The 16,641-nt window shown below is 34.9% G+C and overlaps 1 protein-coding gene across 1 annotated transcript; it reads left to right on the top strand.

Annotated features, from left to right (window-relative positions):
- The first annotated feature begins 1,502 nt into the window (after positions 1-1,502).
- LOC111046892 (cyclin-D1-binding protein 1 homolog) lies at positions 1,503-16,124 on the top strand. The gene is made up of 6 exons (XM_022332536.2): positions 1,503-1,686; positions 3,597-3,659; positions 3,986-4,247; positions 5,795-5,948; positions 14,025-14,315; positions 15,619-16,124. Exons 1-6 carry the CDS (start codon positions 1,614-1,616, stop codon positions 15,826-15,828), a joined length of 1,053 nt encoding a protein of 350 aa, XP_022188228.2. The 5' UTR covers positions 1,503-1,613; the 3' UTR covers positions 15,829-16,124.
- Positions 16,125-16,641: the final 517 nt, after the last annotated feature.

Consider the following 16,641-nt stretch of genomic DNA (forward strand, 5'->3'; position numbering starts at 1 on the left):
GATCAGACTACCTACTGTATAATATACAGTGTATATATAAAAATTATGTGTATATATAATTGTTTTCAGAGTACTTCATCGTTTTTGTGTAAATTGTGAAATTCCATGATTTTTTAAAAGTCGTCAAAACAGCTGTTCTACAGATGAAATATCTCGACTAAGTTATGTTGTATTCTTTTACTTTCATTGCCCTACTACCATAGGTAAGGAAAGTATTGCTTCCAAAAAAAAAAATGGGGTACCCCAATTTGTTATTCCTCTAAATTGTTCTCGTTTAAGAATGAGGCTCGCAGTTCAATGAGCAAGGAAAGTTGTGTGAGTGTACCACAACAGATTTTTTATAAACTGCTCTACCTACCTACCTCATGCAAGAGAAGGAGGTTACAAAGTCCATTTCTCAAGGATGGGGTGGACCCCTCATTAGTTTTCCAGGAAAAAGACTCATGCCAGTTGCTAGAGCTGATAAATAACTATACAGAGTATGAATTTGAAAAAAAATCGGTCAAGTCATTTTTGAGAAAATCGTGATAGAAATTTAACGAAATTCATTTTTCTCAAGAATATTACGGAGATCCTGCAATTTTCCCAGAAATGAGACTCATGTCAGTTGATAGGACTTATAAATAGCTATCTGGGGTATAAATTTGAAGTAAATCGGTAGAGCCATTTTCGAGAAAACCGTGAAAAACATCGTTTTTTGGCCATTATCCGCCATTTTGAATCGTTTTTCATTGAATTTTTTATTGTCGGATCCTCATGGTATAAGGACTTCAAGTTTAAAATTTCAATTCAATCGGTTGATTAGGAATGGAGTTATCCTGTTCACAGACACACACACACCCAAAAATCATGTTTTTGGACTCAGGGGACCTTGAAACGTATAGAAAACATGAAATTCGGGTACCTTAATTTTTTTGGCCTTACCTATGGTAATAGGGCAAGGAAAGTGAAAAATCACATGCAATATTTTTTATTGTATTCAGCAATGTTAGGCAAAGTATTGTATTCAGCAAAGGGTAGGCCTACCTAAATTTCGATATACTATATAGTGACCCCTGGGATGGAGAACTCGCTTATGAACACTGTTAGGCTATATCTTTGAACCAGCAAAAAATTTTAAATTAAAGAGTTGGTGAAAATTATGAAACAACTATAAATATATATTTCTTTCACAAGAATAATTTGACAGTAGTTTTCATTGGGGATCTTATTTGAAAAATTATACTCTTAAATTAATTTTATAATAAAATTTATGAATAAAAAGAAATAGTGAGGAAAGTTAGGTCTTTGCTTTTAAATGACAATGTTGGTATTATATTATTTGAAATATTTTGATAATGTTATTTATAACAAACACAAATAAAGGAAAGGTGAAATACTCGCACTTTTGAGATATTGCACTTGAGAATGACACCAATTTTCTGAAAAAAAAACTTTAGCTGCGCATGCGCATTACAGAATTTTATTGTATGTAGATTCAGTTTTTGGGTGACGAGTGAATTGAGGTTACAATACAAACTTACAGGTTATGTCACACAGAATAAGTAGTAGTAGTTATGTTTCGTTCTTGAGAAGTTTCTGTGTTGAATTTGAAGTAATGCAGTGAGATAACCATGATTCATGCTCATAGAAATAGAATAACTGAAGCCATAGGCTTTGCTAACAATATTTTTAAAAAAATATCAGGTATTTTCTTCAAATCAATTTGATTACTTATATTTAATGCTATAAATTGAAGTTGGTTATTTTTGTCCATTCTTGTCAAAACTGTGAATAGTGTCAAAATTCTAGTAATCTGTATATTCACACAATAATTATATTCTATAAAGAATTAAATAAAATTCCAATGGCATAATATTACAAAAATAACTTTAAAAAAGTTGAAGAAATAAATTTTGTTTAATAACATGCGGTATTCGTTTATTCGGTTTACGTTTTAGGTTATGTAAAAAAAGAAAAAAGGTTGATGTGGGCCCTACGGTATGTCGGAGAATGATAAATTTGTACCTATGTCACATTTATTAAATTGGTAAAATTTCATAACAAACACATCAAGTATTTATTTTAATGCATCCAAAAACAACATCGATTATTATTCATTACAAGCACATCAGGTAACCTACTTGAAGAAAGTCTCATCCTATTCCTTTCAAACACTAAGTTGTTGATAATCCAAAGAATAATAAAATCCAAGCTTATAATAATAAATATACTAAAGTTAAATATTCTGGCTCGATTTTGGATTTTTTACTTTTTATGAGCTTGCGCAATCATCAAATTTTCTCTACAATTTATTTATATTGAGATTAACCGAGCTAGCTCATGATTGAATAAAACTCAAATTAAAAGAGAATAAAGGAGGATTCCCACATATCAGTATTAGAGTCAATGACCAGTACAGTAAATATTATTCCCATGAATTCTAAAAAGACTATTCCCAAGCAACCCGGCCGAGCAAGTAAAAATAGTCCTATTACAACTTATGAGAATGGTATCTATTTCTTTACCTGATTTCTTCCATAGGAATAGGGCATCATTGGTTGGGGAGGTTCTGGTTCATCTTTGACCCCCATCATTTTGAAATTTAAGAAAATTTTGAAATTATTCCTGAATGGATTTTTAAATTAAATTTGTAGTAGTATGTATTTAAGCGACCTTTAGATCCGGAGTCTCGTAAAGATGTTTAGGCTATTCAGCTCGTCGTCAAATTGAAAAGAACTTGATTAAATGCTTAACTGCATCTGCTGCTAGCCATGCAGCCTTTCAGGGTCCCTGTATGTTCAATGCTTCGCCATTCTATATTAATTATTGACAGTTCTCTCAATATGTATTATCCTTTAAAAGATTGTGACTGTGCTGTCTTTAATGTGATTTTTTTATTCTGCTTCAATAGATTGTCTCCTTTTTACTACTTGTTTTCTCTTAATAGCATACGATATGCATCACGTGATTAATTCTTAACTAGTACATATGTAGAAGCAGTTCAATAATTGTTTTTGTTCTTTTCTTTACCAAATTACTTTATTTTGTAACTCTAAGTGCTGGTTGCACAAAAGCCGGTTAAAGTTTAATCGTGTTTGGTACTTATAGAATTAATCACGATTAAAACTTAGCCGACTTTTGTGCTACCGGCACTAAGCTTTATAAATTATTTTTGTAAGTAAATGGTTTTTATTGCTTAATTTTCTATCGTATAAGATGTTTTAAATGCTACATGATCAACTCTTATTTACCTATATTAAAAAAATGAATTCTTTGTTTTCAACTTTTTATTCTGTACTTAGATGAATAATTGAGCGTTGTATAACCACAATGATACAAACCACTCCTTGCCTAATTTTTTGGTCTCGATTATTCTTATTTTGTTATGTTTTGTAAGAATTGTACTAAGAATCTATGAAATAAGGTAATTTGAGTTTGATTTACAAAAACAAATAATTATAAAAGCCTCTATCCCCTCACACACGCACACGTTACACATTAAATTTAAATCAATACGGTAATTTAATGTATATTGAATTGTGATTATGATTTGAGCATCATAATAAAAAATATCAATTGAGCTATTATGAATTTATAATATTTTTCATTTTCAGAATCTGAAGGAATTGAAAATGCAGCCTCAGTATTTGATTCATCTGTATTTTGGTCCTCATTTCGTAAGTAAATTTGCTTTATATTAAAAAACTTGATATTTATTGCAATATAATGAAGTTATTAGATTATTGTAGGCTTACCTGCATTATGCATTATACATTATTATATTTGCTTGAACTATTTCTCCATTTTTTTGTTGATGTGTAATGTTTTTTAAATGTTATGGCTTGCAACTTTTATCAATTTTTCCAACCGAATCAAAAGAACCTATTCATGACAACAGGACTACATTCTTACAATGGAATAGTGTACTGAAAGAACTTTTCAAGCGTTTTAATTGTAATGAAATTGATCAATAGCTATTAATATATTTTTTCTTCAATTCCAGGGTTGATAACGCAAAGGATATTCGTAAATATAACAAAACTAAGCTTCGCTCTTTCAGTTGAAGAAAATATCTCGTTGGCAAATTTTTCTCAAATGATCTCAAGTATTGAGAATGATTTGAAAGACTTATCCTCAGTTTTCTTCACATTCCCTAAAGAGCAAGGATTAACATTGAGATCAATATTAAGAAAGTGGTTCAAACAAATATTTTCTGATTTTGATGAATATTTCAAGTTTCTTCAGAAAAAACCAGTTAACAGTCAGTAAGTATTATTTTTTCTTCAGAATCATCATCAACCTTTGTTTGTAATAACGGGTGCGACAGTGAATGAGGTGATGAATTGGGAACCCTGAAAGTAGCCTATTTTTGTAGGGGAACGCGACTATCGCCATCTGTAGCTCCTGCTTTACCATTCACGTATTGGGCACCAGAAAATCCACAGAGAATACACGAAAAGTCACAGTGTTATGTGCAATCAGGATTACGAGGTCAACTAATGTTGGAGAAAGTTTTCGATTATGTTAACTTAGTGCATAGTATTCAATGTAACTGAGCATTCATTTTCGAACTCAAAAAATATGGCCCTAGAATAGCAGTTGATGAGACTGTGATTTTGACATTGTGAAGAGACCTTTCGTGTATCTCTGTGGATTTTCTAGCGCCCAATACTTGAATGATGAGGCAGGGGCTACAAACTGTCGGTAGTTGCGTTCTCCTACCACGACAACAGTAGGTTATTTGTAGTGTTGTAAAATCGCCCGATTCAATGCCGCATCCTATACCTTGATCAAAATAATTCCCTCATCGAATATAATATAATACATTTCGATATCACCAAAATTTAATAAAATACAATATTATTTTTGTACAAGCATTTAACAAACAACTGAAATCAAATACGGAACAAAAACTTAGTAAACAGTACAGTACTTAAATAATGCTATTTAATTACAATAATAAGCTGAAAATATTTGATTAAAATGAACTTGATATTGAAAAATAGCACATTTTTGAGCGACAATCATTTCTTGGCTCGGTAGAAACAATGGTAGGGCCATATTGTACTCTTGACAATGTGTACATGTAACATCCCACAATAGCTTCCACCTACAAACGTGTTATTTCTTACTTAATCAATTTATTTTTACGTAAGTGTTATTTTTAACTTGAGATTTATTCAAATCATTTTTTTCCATCAGTGGAAATAATATGAAGCAACTACAAAATAATCTGTATGTCATTACAATAATAATCATTCAATTCAATTTCTATATATTCAATAAAAATACATAGACATGGTAATAATGGAACCCGCATAGAATAAAATAAGTATAATGATCATTGTATTTAGCTTGATAAAAATTTATGATACAGAATTTGTTAATTTATATAATTTTTGAGATACTATTTTAAATAGAAACATACCAATAGATAAGAAGAAATTCAAAGATTCTCAGATCACAAATTTATTGTCTAGGCTATTGAGCTAAAGCTTAATAAAATTATCTTTATACTTGAGCATATAACATTCATATGTACAGTATCAGATAACTTATGATATAACCACTCAGAAAATCTGGAATGCAATCAGCATTGAAAAGAGGGATTGAAAATTATTTATGGGCCTATGATAAGCATAGTCATTCTATTCTAAGAAATATTTATAAGGAGTTCAATAAAATATAAGGAGTTACTATAATACTACTTGAATACATAATAATCTGAGTAATTACTCTATTATCTTCAATAAGAGCTTAAATACTATACAATTTTTACCAGTCTCATCAATATGCTTTTTTCAATTTTCAGGGCGTTCAAGAACGATCTAAAGCACGTTCAAGCAGTTATTTTGAAATCAATTGAAGAAATAGATAATCTTCCTGCAGACAACAAACTAGCCACTATTCAAGTTTTAGAAGAAGAGCAAGCACTGGTCGATGATGCTATCCAGGAATTTGATGAGGTGGGGAATATGATTCAATAATAAAGAAGTAATAACATACTAGTAAGCCTCCTCGGGCTGAAGAACTTGTAATCATTTAATTTCAGGATATTGATAACGTTTTTAAAGCTTGTTCAATTCTATGGGAATATAAGAGGGCCATTTCTTACAATCTCCGATTGGCCATGCATAACAGCCGAATACTCACTTTTCTCTATAGGGCTACTGAGATTATTGAAACACAACAAACGTTATCAGTCAACCTTTTTTTATTATTATTTGATCTAATCACATTTGATTTGATAAAATAAAAAGGGTACTTGGTTCTAACTATTTTTTTTAATGCAATGTTTAATACACGTTAATTCATCTTATTACCAACCAAAAAACCAGAATATTACTTTTTTTTCGAAAATCAGCTTCCAGAATATAATCACATTTGATTTGATAAAATAAAAAGGGTACTTGGTTCTAACTATTTTTTTATGCCATGTTTAATACACGTTAATTCATTTTATTACCAACCAAAAAACCAGAATATTACTGGATAGCCCAAATTACAAACGAGAGTAGAGGACTGTCGATAAATTTAAAGAGCAAAATATTGAATGATAATATGCTAGAATAAAGAGAGCAATAATTAATAGATTGAATGTAGTAAGTAATATTTTCAGCATTAAATTTATACCAGAAGTGATTTATTTGGTTACTCACCAGCAAGTAGTTTTCTTCAAATACTAAATACCAACTTACTCCAGGAATTGGAATTAGGTTTGTGGCAGGACAAGAAGGAGTCGGGAAAAGGTGTTGGCTTCTCTTGTACATCTGCTACCCCTATCCGATGTATGTTAATTCTGGCATCAATTCAATTACTGATCAGTCCGAAAATTGCTTGGAAGATAACTTTACTATATTGACTATTACTTTACATTGCTGTACAATTCTAAGTCCGATCGCACTAGTTGAATATTTCAATATATATTTTCACAAATAACAAGGAAAAACGGTACTTTTCCCCAACTTGGGACAGTTAATATATCGATAATAATTTTAACACAACGACAAACGTGTAAAATTTTATTTCAACGGCAACAATCGAAAAAACAGCCACGATCCTGGTTTTTCTCCGTCCGACACGAGCTGGCGACTTCAAGTGACGATTATGCGATAGAATTCTAAATACTAACTTATCCGCTAGGGCGCAGCAGCTGCCGGCCTCGCCAACTACCGCGAGACTTGAAACTAATTTAAAACTAGACTTAATCTAAATACGCTAAAGGGCGTCACCATTCCCCCCACCCTGAAACGTAGTTTTCAGCCACGACTTTGGCCCAAAACTAGACAAAACAAAACAAACCGAAAGAAAAATAAGACGACACAAGAAAAATGCTAACACAAAAAAAAAACGAACAATAATTCTTATCCTAAGAATTATTGTGTGGGCAATGGAAACAATTTGGTGGCAGGACGTTTGAAACGACCAGTAGCTAAACGTACTACTGCCACACGTATGACACCATCGGCTCCAGGAAACACTTCCTCAATGATTCCTAGAGGCCACTTCAATGGGGGGTAGAATAGGCTGATCCACTATCACAACCGTTCCAACAGTGAGAGGAGGTGATGACTTGGACCACTTTCCACGTACTTGTAATTCATGGAGATACTCCTTTCTCCACCTATTCCAAAACGATTGAACAAGCTGGTCGATGAGTTCGTAACGAGTGAGACGATTGACGGGAATGTCGGTCACATCCTTCATTGAAAAAGCCGTCAACGGTGTCAACTTCAAAAAATGAGCCGGAGTTAAGGCGAGAGGTTCGTTCGGATCCTCGCTCAAAGGACACAATGGCCGAGAGTTCAACACCGCCTCCACTTGAACCAACGCAGTATTCATCTCCTCATAGGTCAATAATTGATCGCCAATCACCTTTATCAAATGCGACTTGACCGATTTTATGTTGGCTTCCCAAATTCCACCGAAATTTGGGGAAGCAGCGGGAATGAATTTCCAATCCACTCGATAATCAGCCAGCTCATTAGTAATTGTATTTTGAAACTCCGACGAATCCAATAATTTCGCTAACTGTACCAGCTGTGCATGCGCACCAACGAAATTTGTACCATTATCGGAATAAATTACACGGCAAGGTCCGCGTCGAGATAAAAATCGGCGAAATGCTGAAAGAAACATCGGCGTAGATAAATCAGAAACCAATTCTATGTGCACAGCCTTTGTTGACATACAAACAAATAGACAAATGTATGCTTTGAGGATGAGTGGATTTCTGCGTCGAGCCATTGTGATGTGTACAGGCCCACCGTAATCAACACCACAAAACGGTTTACTCTGGAGTACCCTGCATGCAGGCAAATCACCCATTTTGGGAGGTGTTACGCTAGGCCGACATCGGAAACACCTATTGCATTTTTGAATACGACTCCGAATGACCACACGAGCAGAAAATATCCAGAACCTCTGTCTTATTAACGACATTAATAGACGAGGACCAGCATGACAATTTTTTCGATGATAATGATCGACAAGAAGGGTGATGAAAGGATCACTCTTAGGCAAGACAATAGGGTGACAGCTGTCAAAATCCATGTCTGAGTTCGGCAAACGACCACCAACTCGAATTAACTCCTTGTCTATAAACGGTGACAAACGCTGAAATTTGGGGGCACAATCTTCACCCTTTTTTAGTTGAACAAGCTCACGTGAAAAATGAATTCTCTGTACGACTCTACACAAATATCTCTCCGCCACATCGAATTCCAGTTCACCTGCTTTCGGCAATATTCGCACTGCCTTCAATACTAGTATCATGATACGAAGCAAACGTTGATAGTCAGAGCATTTCTCAATCAAATTATATATTACATTATCTGAAACACTTTCAGATTGAACCACCGTGACAACATTTGAAGATTTCATTTCAGGTGGACACTCTATTTCTTCAATTTCAAATTTTACAGGCCAGTGATTTTCCTCCATAGTCAACCAGTGGGGTCCTGTCCACCATGTCTCGTGATTAATGAGATCCATTGGTTTAAGACCACGCGATAAACAATCGGCGGGATTTTCCTCACCAGAAACATGCATCCAACAATCGATGCGTGAGTTTTGAATTTTCGAGACTCGATTAGCCACGAACGTTTGCCAACGCGACGGCGAACCTCTTATCCAATGGAGAACAACAGTTGAGTCCGACAAAGCGACAACTCGGACGATTTTACAACGAAGTTCGAGGACAGAGAGGGTAGCTTCAAGTAGATTGACTAGGAGAAGAGCAGCGCACAATTCCAATCTCGGTATTGATAGAGTTTTACTCGGTGCAACCTTTGATTTTCCACACAGCAGCGTTACTGTTGAAGAACTACCATCTTCTTCCTGTGATTTCAAATAGATCACAGCTCCATAGCCAGACTGGCTTGCATCGCAAAAACAAATTAATGTAATCTTGGAACCAACAAATACTCCTAAGTGACGAGGAATGGACAAATTCGACAAAGATTGAAATTCTGTTTGACATATCTCTAGTCATAGTCCTAGAGGATCATAGATTCGCGCCACAGCGGATAATATATTCCGTTTTGTGGCAATAGAGTGACCCTGTGAGACGAAAAAACGAAACGAATCGGAAAATGGTTGCCACTCTAGACCTAATATGGCTAATGAATTTTCGATATTGAATTCTTTGGACAACAAGGACCTTTCACTATCATTGAGACTTGTCATCAGCTCCTCCGAATTTGACGCAAACTTAGTCAATTCAAATCCACCAGCTTTAAACAGCTCTTTGGCCTGACTACACAATTTTTTCGCGTCACTTACAGAAGGGACAGACGTTACCAAATCGTCCATGAACATATCTGTAGGAATGCGAGCTTTAGCATCCGGAAAATTATCGCCTTCCCTCTCAACCAACTCATGGATAGTTCTTAAAGCCAAGTACGGAGAGGAAGTGATACCAAATACGACACAATTTATTTCATAGGTTTCAACAGGATCGTCTACCGAAAATCTCCATAACACCCGCTGAAATTCACGGCAAGATTCACTCACAAATATTTGACGATACATCTGTTTCAAATCACCTGTCACTCCAATTGCAAAAAGACGAAAATTCAATAGCAACACGAAAATGTTCGTCTGTAACTTCTGACCAGCATGGAGAATCGAATTCAATGACAAACCAGTCGTAGTTTTAGCGCTTGCATCATAAACGATTCTTACAGGTGTAGTAGTACTACGAGCCTTCACGATTGCGTGGTGAGGAATATAGTACCCCTGTTTATTTTCCTGATCCTCAATCAAGGTCATGTGCCCTTGGCGCAAATAATCCAACATTATTTCGTGGTATGCGATCTTAATATCTTCGGAGCGAGCGAGACGATTTTCCAAATTTGTCAATCTCCGTTTAGCCATAGAATATGAATCACCCAAACAATCAGCTGATTTTTCAAACGGCAAGGATACCACGAATCGACCTGATTCCAAACGACGAACAGACGAACGAAAATTATTTTCACAATCCAACTCGGCAGGTGTAAGATCATTCCCCGATTTAGGACAATCTTCAACCTCCCAAAACCTCTGTACTAGGTCATTCAAAGGTGGACTAGAGACGAGCAAACAATTATTGAATTGTTTATTTTGTGACGAGTTCAAAACTGGGGCTCGACCCATAACAATAAAACCCAGTTTACTGTCAACTAATTTGACTGAACCTACCTCTTGATGAGATTGGTAATTATTGATAAGATCAGGAAAGAATTCGGCACCCAAAATACCATCCAATTTTCCAGGGATGAAAAATTTATCATCCGCCAATTTCAATGATTTCAAGTAGGACAACTTAGACACATCAACTTCACGAGATGGTAATCTGTCAAGTATTTTTTCAACTACCAACGCATCAACAGCAAACGAAAATGTAGTGTCAGCGTGAGAACGAATTGTGAACGACGCTCGACCTTGAACCTTACTTGATTGACCGCCAAACCCAGTGACAGTTGAATAGACAGGTTTAATATACAAGCCTAGCTGACGACACGCACGAGAAGTTACAAAATTCTTCTCACTACCAGAGTCGATAAGAAATCGCAGGGGACATTCTTGCCCTCTCTTATTTCTGATCAGAACGATAGCAGTAGACAATAAAACAATAGTTTTATCATTTTCAGACTCATTGTTTACCAATTTAGTACTACAACAACTAACACCACTCTCTTCAGATTGATTTTTGAAATCGAAATGTAACAACGTATGATGTGAATTTTTGCATTGAGTACAGGAAGCATTGCTTTTACACTCACGAGCTGAGTGACCTCCCACTAAACATTTTAGACAATAAGACTTCTCTTTTATGAGACGAAATCTATTCCATGGCGAGAGTTTCAAAAATGACTCACAATCTGTCAACTTATGTTTACTCCCCTTACAGCTTATACAATGAGATTTTCCCCGACTATCACTAGGAATTTTATCTCCTGACTGAATTGCGAAATTCTTAGAGTTTGATGAGCCCTTTAACGCTTTTCCACTATGAAAACTATCACCCTTATTTTTATCAATCGACAATGATCGAACTTGTTTTTCAATGAAACTTACAAAGTCTTTATAAGTGGGCTCCTCTTTATCTCTATGAGATGATTCAAATTCTCTACGAGTTACAGTATCAAGAATTCTCAAACCAAAATGTAAGAATATAGCATCGTCAAGCCCATTATTTTTCAATCTTTTTACAGCAGTAACAGAGTTACAAAATCGGTCTAATACCGAAGTCAAACCTTCCCTGCTTTCTACTTTAAGCCCTTTGAATTGAAAAATCTCATCGAAATAGGTTTCCAACTGAGCTCTTGGATTATTATAGCGATTAACTAAAGCATTCCAAATAATACTATAGTTAGCAGCTACGGTAGGGAGATGCCTACAAATATTGGATGCTTCACCTGTAAGTTTTGATGTTAAATATTGAATTTTTTGTTGGTCAGACAATGCTTTATTTTCATGAACGAGATTTTTGAATAACTCATAAAAGACAGCCCATTCGGACTGACGACCACTAAATTTCGCTAACTCAATTTTCGGTAATAGTAATTCATTTGACACAGTAGTAGGTGAGGTTGTCGGTGCCGATTGCACTTGACAGTAGGCGCTGAATTAATTTTTTGAAGAAGTTCAGCTGTTTCATATATTTTCGCTACCATAACCAAGTAACTGTCATTGAATGCTGGATTGAATTGATCATTCAAACTTAATTCTAATTCATTGATAAGAAGTTCAGTTTTTTCATATTCAATAACAGTATTTGGAATCAATCTATGCAATGTGAGGAATTGACTAGCAACTTTTTTATTAGTTCCTACATCCTTAACTAAATCATAACATCTTTGAACTCTTGAAAATAGCTGAGTTAATTTTGCTTTATTTATTCGCAATGATACCTCAGTTGGCGAAGCCAGCTTCGGCTCATTGGAAGCAGTTTCCATTGTAATTCAATTTAATTTTTCAATAGAATAGAAAACGATTCGATGAACAAGTTATTATTACAACTGGACAAAACAGATAACTTATCTGAAACAAACAAGTCCATTGTATTGCGATAATGCGATAAGCATTGCTTGAACGCAAGGCTAGCAACTATGCTGAATGAAAGGAGTCGACAATCGCTGACATGCAGCTTTCTCTAACAAGAAAATAATTGTACAATACGGACTCAGAATTGTAACGCAAAATAATTCTAGCATGAAAAAAAATACAAATTCGAAACAATTGGGTTCATATCCGGCCCGGAGGACCATAATGGATAGCCCAAATTACAAACGAGAGCAGAGGACTGTCGATAAATTTAAAGAGCAAAATATTGAATGATAATATGCTAGAATAAAGAGAGCAATAATTAATAGATTGAATGTAGTAAGTAATATTTTCAGCATTAAATTTATACCAGAAGTGATTTATTTGGTTACTCACCAGCAAGTAGTTTTCTTCAAATACTAAATACCAACTTACTCCAGGAATTGGAATTAGGTTTGTGGCAGGACAAGACGGAGTCGGGAAAGGGTATTGGCTTCTCTTGTACATCTGCTACCCCTATCCGATGTATGTTAATTCTGGCATCAATTCAATTACTGATCAGTCCAAAAATTGCTTGGAAGATAACTTTACTATATTGACTATTACTTTACACTGCTGTACAATTCTAAGTCCGATCGCACTAGTTGAATATTTCAATATATATTTTCACAAATAACAAGGAAAAACGGTACTTTTCCCCAACTTGGGACAGTTAATATATCAATAATAATTTTAACACAACGACAAACGTGTAAAATTTACTTTCAACGGCAACAATCGAAAAAACAGCCACGATCCTGGTTTTTCTCCGTCCGACACGAGCTGGCGACTTCAAGTGACGATTATGCGATAGAATTCTAAATACTAACTTATCCGCTAGGGCGCAGCAGCTGCCGGCCTCGCCAACTACCGCGAGACTTAAAACTAATTTAAAACTAGACTTAATCTAAATACGCTAAAGGGCGTCACCAATTACATTTTTTCGAACATCAGCTTCCGGAATATTATACAGAGTGAATCATATGTATGGGAACCCTTCAATAAATTGGAGACTGTTGTAGGTACTGTATAATACTGTAAATTCCAGGATAAGTTATTGGTCAAATACTCTACCTTTTCACGTACAACCCCTCATAAGGGGTTGAAATTCAGTTGTACGTTAAAAGGTAGAGTATTTGACCAATAAACTTATCCTGGAATTTACAGTATTATACAGTACCTACAACAGTCTCCAATTTATTGAAGGGTTTACATACATATGACTCACTCTGTATAAGATAAACACAACTGCTTCATCAGTAAGCTATAAGTAATTCTTATTGAAAAAGAGGTGGATTGGTGGGAAAAAATTCTGTGTGCAATATAGATGCACGTGAACTCGATATATGTCTTGTTTTGATAGATTCTTGTGTTTGAAAATTTATTGTAGATCATAATCCACATAATGTATCCAACACAACACGTTTATATCAAATGAAATTTATTCAGATTTATGCATTAATTTTTTTCAGTCAATTGAGTGTCATCACATGATGATGGAAGATTATTCGGAAAACTGGAAGATGATTTGGAACAACAAAGAGTTTGAGTTGGCTGAGAAAGGAGAAGATGTTTTGAAAACAGTGACAGCACTCTGCAAAAAGTTGAAATTGGCTGTCAATACGAATGGCAAATGCTGCACCGAAAGCCAAATATCCCAGCTGGATGATCTTGTCGACACCTTTAGAAAATTAAGTCCTGCTGTAGACGATTTTGTGTCATCATTATACACGCCACAAGTCATGGATGAAATCAAAGAAAACGTAAGCACATTTTATTACTTTCCTTGCCCTTTTACCAAAGGTAAGGAAAGTATTGCTTTCCAAAAAAAATTGAGGTATCCAAATTTCCTTATTTCTACGTTTCAAGGTCCCCTGTGTCCAAAAAAGCGGTTTTTGGGTATTGGTCTGTGTGTGTGTGTGGGTGTGTGTATGTGTATCAGAGATGAGATATCATCTCCCAACTAACGGAATGACTTGAAATTTTGAACTTGAGGTCCTTACTCTATAATGAATGATCCGACACGAACAATTTCGATCAAATGCAATTCAAGATGGCGGCAAAAATGATGTCAAAAACAGGGTTTTTTTGCGATTTTCTCAAAACGGCTCCAACGATTTTGATCAAATTTATACCTAAAATAGTCATTTATAAGCTCTATCAACTGCCACAAGTCCGATATCTGTAAAAATGTCAGGAGCTCCACCCCATCTATGTAAAGTTTGATTTTAGATTTCCAATTATCAGGCTTCAGATATTATTTAAACAAAAAATTTCAAGTGGAAAAGATTAAGCATGAAAATCTCTACTATTATTGTCCAGTGATATTTTTACCTACAATTGAAAATAAGCTCGAAATTCGATAAAATGTGATTATTCAAATGCAAACTTGATGAGAGAGGCAACTGTTGATTCTATTAAATTATTCACTGGAAGAGAAAGCAGAATTGATCTCGTCAGATGATCATTTTCAAATTATATTTCCGAAAACTCGACTGTACGCTGAAGACCACTGATGAAATGATATTTTCTGATCGCTGTGTAACATGTTTCTTTCATAGTTCAGGCAATTCACAGGTACTGAATTTGAACGTTCATGAGAATTTCACAGATGATTATTATAATAATGTACCTAGGAGTATAATGGGAATTTTCATAACGACAAGGAAAGTTGTGTGAGTGCGCCACACCAGATTTTTTTAACGAATTTCTTTTGAAAAATCAATTGAGCTAGCTTGGACGATCGGTGAATCATGAGTGACTTTCGATCATTATAGCGTTGCCTAGTGATCAATCATGATGATTGTAGCCCGTCTACGTTCTAAGCCTTTACGTTCCTCATAGGTTTTGTCTATCCTTGTGTTTGCGGTCTCTGTAGAATTGGTATTTTGTTTAAGTATTATCAATTTTTGTAAATTTGTATATTTTTAAAAATGTATGCTCTGATTATTGGCTTGTTCCTGTTTTGTAGATCCTTAGCTTTCTGTATACTCGAATAGCATTTCCTTCCTTTGACTCAATCAATGGACTCAATGGAGTTATTAATTTTGATATTTTTAATTTCAGGTTACAGGTTTGAGAAATTTGATGAATCAGCTTCTGAATCAAGCCAAGGTCAGCCATTACACCTCTGAAACCGATATGCAGTGGGTGAACTTTCTTGGACAAGCTGTAACTCATAACTGCAGTAAAGTCGATTCTGCCATCTCGTCATCTGTCAACAATGCCGAAGTACATCAACTGATTCTTGATAATTTATCATTGAATAATTCCTAAAAGCTCACCTGAAGAAAGCTCATTATAAAATTGTACAGCAACTTTTCTAAAACAATACCGTAACAGATTTTTGACTAAGGTTATAGCCTAGCAACTATTATTTTTTACTATTTATGTACAAGTCATAAAGTGTAATATTTCTTTTTGTAAGCTTGTAAGATTTTTTTTGGTTTGTTTTGTTTTCATTTACACTTGTATATTATAAGAACTGTTACATGTGAAAAAACTGTATCATACAATGTTTTTTGTTCATTTTGACAAGCGAAATAAATGTGATCTGATTGATTGATATCTCACCATTTGAAATAAAAACTTATTTGAATTCTTCTGTTTATTACGTTATGCGGCCAGGAAGTATTGGTTTACCGCGTGGCAGTTCCAGAGATTACAGAATGTAATTACATTCTATTATTCTATACTCTCTGGGCAGTTTTCAGAGTGATGTTTACAGTTGAGGCTTTAGACAAGACTAGAATTTCATGCGGGCCAAGACAGACGTATGCAGACAGACGGGGGACTCATGTGAGCATATATACAGACGGACGTCTGTGTGCGTTACAACATTCGAACACCTGGGGAGGAATTTTTCTTCGGTTCGTCTGCATACTTCCTGTTTCTGCGTGCATTTGCCTTAACAGACATGAACAAGTAAGGCCTATGCAATCGGCATGGCTCCTCCTGATTCAATTGCATGATAAAATAATGGGAAAGTGGTCTTGCGATACATGATTTCATTACAGAGTTCCAAGAAAAATGAATGGCGAAAATCGCACATCGATTTATCAAACCGTTTCGAAGATATTCACATTATAA

Source organism: Nilaparvata lugens, chromosome 3 (assembly GCF_014356525.2).
Source record: "Nilaparvata lugens isolate BPH chromosome 3, ASM1435652v1, whole genome shotgun sequence".
NCBI lineage: Eukaryota > Metazoa > Arthropoda > Insecta > Hemiptera > Delphacidae > Nilaparvata > Nilaparvata lugens.

Excerpts from the sequence above, each read along its gene's own strand:
- LOC111046892 (XM_022332536.2), top strand. The coding sequence starts at position 1,614 with ATGATTCATGCTCATAGAAATAGAATAACTGAAGCCATAGGCTTTGCT. Across the intron at positions 3,660-3,985 it reads TGTATTTTGGTCCTCATTTC|GGTTGATAACGCAAAGGATA; the intron begins GTAAGTAAATTT and ends CTTCAATTCCAG. Across the intron at positions 5,949-14,024 it reads CTATCCAGGAATTTGATGAG|TCAATTGAGTGTCATCACAT; the intron begins GTGGGGAATATG and ends AATTTTTTTCAG.